At 35.6% G+C, this 5,985-nt stretch overlaps 1 protein-coding gene across 1 annotated transcript in view; it reads right to left on the minus strand.

Annotated features, from left to right (window-relative positions):
* Positions 1 to 986: 986 nt before the first annotated feature.
* LOC107698998 (coiled-coil domain-containing protein 141-like) overlaps positions 987 to 5,985 on the minus strand; it is a 27,843-nt gene continuing 22,844 nt past the window's right edge. The window contains exons 21-23 of the mRNA XM_016500137.1: positions 4,988 to 5,515; positions 3,223 to 4,046; positions 987 to 2,033 (exon numbers count right to left, since the gene is read on the minus strand). Of these exons, the coding sequence (XP_016355623.1) occupies positions 1,760 to 2,033; positions 3,223 to 4,046; positions 4,988 to 5,515 (1,626 nt within the window). The 3' untranslated portion in view covers positions 987 to 1,759. The remainder of the gene's footprint in view (positions 2,034 to 3,222; positions 4,047 to 4,987; positions 5,516 to 5,985) is intronic.

A 5,985-nucleotide genomic window follows, 5' to 3' on the forward strand; every position in this document is an offset into this window, starting at 1 on the left:
TCTAGCTGGTAGTAATATGTGAGTTGAATATACAGTACAACATTTACCTCAGTCACCACCTACCTCAGATTAAGTTACTTGACTCTCTTGCAAGTTGCAACCAAAGATACATATGTGACCCTGGACCACAAAACCAGTCATAAGGGTCAATTTTTCAAAATTGAGATTTATGCATCATCTGAAAGCTGAATAAATAAGCTTTCCATTGATGTATGGTTTGTTAGGATAGGACAATATTTGGCCGAGATTATCTGGAATGAAATTCCTGGAATGGAATCTGAGGGTGCAAAAAAATCAAAATATCAAAATATTGAGAAAATCACCTTTAAAGTTGTCCAAATGAAGTTCTTAGCAATGCATATTACTAATCAAAAATTAAGTTTTGATATATTTACAGTATAGGAAATTTACAAAATATCTTCACGGAACATGATCTTTACTAAATGTCCTAATGATTTTTGGCATAAAAGAAAAATCAATCATTTTGACCCATACAATGCATTTTTGGCTATTGCTACAAATATACCCCAGCGACTTAAGACTGGTTTTGTGGTCCAGGGTCACATATGCTAAAGACAGATGACATCACCCTGACTACAACAGTCCTTATTTACTACACACACATTTTCAAGCTAACGTAGATATGAAGCACTTTGAACACCAATACCATATTAACTGTTTGTATAAAATGATAAGGCTTATTGATTAAGCTCTAGATTAACCGCTATGTGTGTTTAAAAATGTTAAATTACCTTCATTTATATAAGAGAAATAATGTATTATGGCTATCTTTTATTGTTGTAATCATGAAAATTTCAATAAATAACAAATGTTAACACCAAATGATTAGTTCACCCAAAAAGCAAAATTCTGTCATCACAATTCTGTTCTAAAAATGTCTCTCAGTTTTTATTTTATTTGATTGTTTTGGACCCCATTTAGTTTCATTTAATGGCCAAAAAAAATAAAAATCTTCAAAATATCTTCATCTAGATTAGAGAGTAAATTATCCCTGAATTTTCCCTTCTGGACCATTTCATTTAGATCTAGAAGTGGGTTTGTTTAAAAAGAACACTCAAACTCTTTAAAAATAAATAATTTAACTGTAAAATGCTGAACATTTCAGAACTGCAACTATAAATACCGGCAGAGCAGACCAAGGCTTCATTACCATCACAAAGGGAACTGCATGCAGATCCACTGCTACTTCCATAATATAATAGGAAAAATACAAAATAATTCAGTTCATGCTGAATTTGAATATTGCAAAACATTATTATAGTGATTTCAGTGTTCATAGCCAAAATGAACAAATCTGTGGGTAGTTGATGCCTGTGTCAATGTAAAACACACACACACACACACACACACTAAACAACAATTTTACGTTGAAATTTATATGAATGTAGACTGTATATATAAAGTATATATTTAGGTCCTGTGCCTAACCACCATTTCAAAACTCTTTTTGCCTTCACTAGTTCACTGAAAGGTCCTACAGTGTGACAGATTCATTTTTAAAACTACAAATATTTAAATATAGTCTTTCAAACAATATCATAAGAGCTGCATGCATTATAAATGAATTGCATTCTAAAATAATTATTAAACTGCTAGTTTAGAATAGTTTTAGATGAAGATTCATATCAACTACCCATGTGCTCTTAATTCTGCACACACCAGTGGTTATGTGACGTGAAAAAAGTTCAAAAGTGAAGTCCACATCCATGTGTTTTCCTTATATTAATGGCAGTGTCCATTATAACAACAGCAGATAGAGAAGCCACAAGAAGAAACAGAGGGTGCCAAAGCAGGTGTGCCAGTCCAGCTTGAGAACATCTAAGTCAGGGCTGCTGTTACCTTTGACCTGTAGCGTGGAGCTGGACGTGACAGTGCCAGCTGAATTAGAGGCAGTGACCACATACTGCCCAGAGTCTCTCACTGCAGAGCTGTGAATGAACAACGCATGTTTGCCTTCTTTATGGGATAGTTCTATGTGCTCATCATTGGCCAGTTTGTGTCCATTCTTGAACCTGAACAAAGAGTGAATTATTATGTTACACGATCACACCACAGCAAAAAAAAGGCACACATTAATACACACTCAATGAAAAAGAGAAATTAGAGGTAATGTTAAAGTTGAAGGTCCTACAGAAGACGCATAAAAAGGAAAGGTTAGCGAAAGGAAATGTGGATTATCAAGTTAGTATACATGGAATATATGCATGACAGTGGGGGAAAAAAAGTTCAAATTAAATGAGATAAAAAATTAATGGAGAAAACATCAACTTTCCTCAACAAACCTGCTTCATGCAGGCAGACAAAAATATATATGTATATATTTGTTAATCTATCTGACGTACAAATACCATGCTTTTTGATGGATGTTTTTAAAAGTTTCTTAAGTTTTTAAAAACTGGAATATCGATCAAAATGTTGTATAATGAGAATTTGCCACCCATTTGGATGCAATAGCATTCAGATAATTAATCATCTCTATATATTACACTACCGTTCAAAAGCTTGGGGTTGGTAAGATTTTATTGTTTTTGAAAGAAGTCTCTTCTGCTCACCAAGTCTGCATTTATTTGATCAAGAATGACGTCTTAAGAAAGAAAGGCGTCTTAAGCGTCATATGATCCTTCAGAAATCATTCTAATTTGCAGATTGGGGATCAAGAAAGAAACATTATCAATGTTGGCAGTTAATATTATCAACGTTGACAGTTGTGCTGCTGAGTATTTTTGTGGAAACAATGATACATTTTTGTTATTCTTTGATAAATAGAAAGTGCAAAAGAACTACTTTTTTAATGTTTTACTATCACTTTTGATCATTGCTATATAAAGTTAAAGTTTCTTTCTTTCTAAATTTCTAAAAACCTTACTGAACTGTAGTAAATATATTACTTTAATGTTTAATATGTTTAATATTTAATGCTAACTATATATTATTAAAAGACATTAAGAATAATATATTAATGTAGACTATTATATTAAGAAACAATGGCCAGTTTTTCCTCCTATTAGCAAAGAATGTTTTAATTTATGGGTCTTTTAATGTTTAATATGTTTAATATTTAATGCTAACTATATATTATTAAAAGACATTAAGAATAATATATTCATGTAGACTATTATATTAAGAAACAATGGCCAGTTTTTCCTCCTATTAGCAAAGAATGTTTTAATTTATGGGTCAAGTTTGTTATAAGCTACCCACCAGGTTAATGTAGGCTCAGGGAATCCAGTGACTTCCACCTCCAGGGTCACCGGAGAGCCCTCCATTACTGTGGCATTAGGCAAGGGTTTGGAGAAGTTAGGGCTTGTGCCACCTGCCAGTTTTCCCATAACCTTTTTGGAAGATGCCCACCTGATCTCTTCTCGGATGGCTGTGGGCTTGCAGAGATCCAAGTCCTGCTCTGTGGTTAATGGGGTAGGGGTAGCATGCGTGTTATTGGGCCGAGCGCTGTGGCACTGACTCGTACTAGAATCATGCACACACTTTTGCATCTCGGTATGATTCTCATGCAATGAGTAAAGCGCTTCAGTGATGCTGCTTGGTGGTGGGTTGCCAGATTTGCTTTTTAAGATGCTGGATATGGTGTTTGACACAAGGCTTGGGGCAGGTACTGTGAGGGGGCTTTGAACAAAAGAGGACGACTCTGCTCTGAACCTAGCCGCCAGGCCAGTGGTGGGAGATGGGTAGCTCTCGGCCTGACTCAACATCCACTCCCGCTGCCTCTGGTGTAGCGTGTCGCCATGCTGAGAGTGGGACTGATGGCTGTGCTGGTTAATGTGAAGGCTGTGAGAGCTCACGCAATAGCCGTCATCAAGGTCATTTTCTGACTGAATAATGTTGGATTCTGGAGTCTCAGATAAAGGAGGTAGGGAGATGTCATCTGGGGAGGTGCATTCGTACTCATCATTGGAGAGCGATTCCTCAGTAAGATGGTCAGGCTGGAAGTCACCTTCAGGTACAGTAGCTGCTGGCTCTGGTGTCCCATGAGGCAAATATTCCTCCTCTAAAGAATGATGAGCAGAAGTCTATAGAAACAAAACGTACACAAATAAAGAGGAAAGAAAATCTGTAATTCTCCCTGTAATATAATTTTGCTTGCCATTTTTTTGTTAGTTGGCATTTAAAAGCACCATTAGAAAATCCACTAAAGACAAAAATCTGCTTTAAAATATTAAGTGTTTTGCAAGCCTAGATATATTATACTGAAATACAAAATATTGAATGCGATTATAGTGATTATTTATACATAGAATATGCATTTTACATGTCCACAGAAGCAATAGAAATCATTTAAAATATTTCTAAAGTGACTGTAGCATCAAGATATTGATAAGATATTGATGTAAATAGTTAAAAAAAATGTATATAATATTCATGTGTAAATGTATAATTTAAACTTTCAAAAGTTTGGGGTCAGTCATTTTTTATTAATCAGCAAGGACACATTAAATTGATCAAAAGTGACAGTAAATACATTTATAATGTTACAAATGATCTCTATTTCAAATAAATGCTGTTCTCTTAAACTATATTCATCAAAGAATCCTTAAAGTGTATAAGGAACACACAATATCTAAGCAACAAAACTGTTTTCTACATTGATAATAATTAGAAAATATTTCTAATTATATGCTTATTTGGTTTCTTGAGCACCAAATAAGCATATTCCACTGTAATTAACTATAACTATAATTTTAAATGACAAAAACAAACAGAATTTTCAGAGGAGCCAAATTGTGTCACAAAAGTCATATTGTTGATTGCTGAATGTAGCCATTTTGGTTTTAAATGTTCCACCCTGTAACACGTTCATATTATCCCAACATTTTTACTTGCCTCGCAATGTAATTTAGTAGCACTTCAAAATAGGACTATTCTTTGCCTAATAAAATGATTCAAATCTTACCTACTTGAAATTTGCTGAATAAATAAATAGAAAATGACTCTGTGTCAAAAGAAAGCTCACCTTGGAATATGAGTGAAAAGGATGATTTCTACTACAGGCCTGATACTTGTCCTCAGAGCTGGTCTTCTGAACAGCACACTGCAGCTCTCTTTGAATGTTTATGATGCTGGGACGTGATACGCCTGGATCCCGCGGAGGTGGAGGAGAAGGTGGGGGAGGTGGGGTTTCTTGTGAGTCTCTCTTGGTTTGCTGCAAAAGGTGACTCCTCTTCTCCCGCTCTGCAGGGGAATGGCTTACATTAATGGTGTGAGAATGAGAGAAAGAGGTGTGAATCTTTTCTCTCCTCTCTATAGTAGCTTTGCTCGTGATGGTCTCCACTTTGCTGGTCTTTGAAAAGGCCTCCTGTGTGTACAACCTGGTCTCTGACAGCACTTTTTGATGCTCTGGATGATGTTTGTCAGGCAGATCTTGGCTTCGTGTTTTGCGAAGCTGAGGTTTCTTGTTTTCCGGATTCTTGCCGACAGGCATCTCTTTAGTACAGTGTGGGCCTGTCATCTCAGGGGTATGTCCACTTTCCTTTGGTTCAGGCTGAAATAGAAACGGAAAAAAAATATTGGCTTAGGGTTGGGTGATTTTTTTGAGTATTCATGATACATTTGCAGTGTTTTTGCTGATTATATAAAATTAAACAACACTGAATAATGCAATGATTTAAATGCTCCCTTTTTTGTTTACTATGTTTCCTTAATATATTATACCGACCTACAGGCAGAAACTGAAATCAGCTAAACCTGTTTTAAGTACTGTTAAAAGATGGACTAATGATGCAGAGTGTGATTTACAAGCCTGTTTTGACCTCACTGATTGGAGTGTTTTTGAAGCTGCAGCCACCGATCTGGACGAGCTCACAGAGACTGTAACTTCATATATCAGTTTCTGTGAAGATATGCGCATTCCTACCAGGACATTCTTATCATTTAATAATGATAAACCGTGGTTTACTGGGAAACTCAAACAGCTTCGTCACGCCAAAGAGGATGCTTACAGAAGTTCAGAAG

This window comes from Sinocyclocheilus anshuiensis, unplaced genomic scaffold (genome assembly GCF_001515605.1).
Source record: "Sinocyclocheilus anshuiensis isolate Anshui unplaced genomic scaffold, SAMN03320099.WGS_v1.1 scaffold18, whole genome shotgun sequence".
Classification (NCBI taxonomy): domain Eukaryota; kingdom Metazoa; phylum Chordata; class Actinopteri; order Cypriniformes; family Cyprinidae; genus Sinocyclocheilus; species Sinocyclocheilus anshuiensis.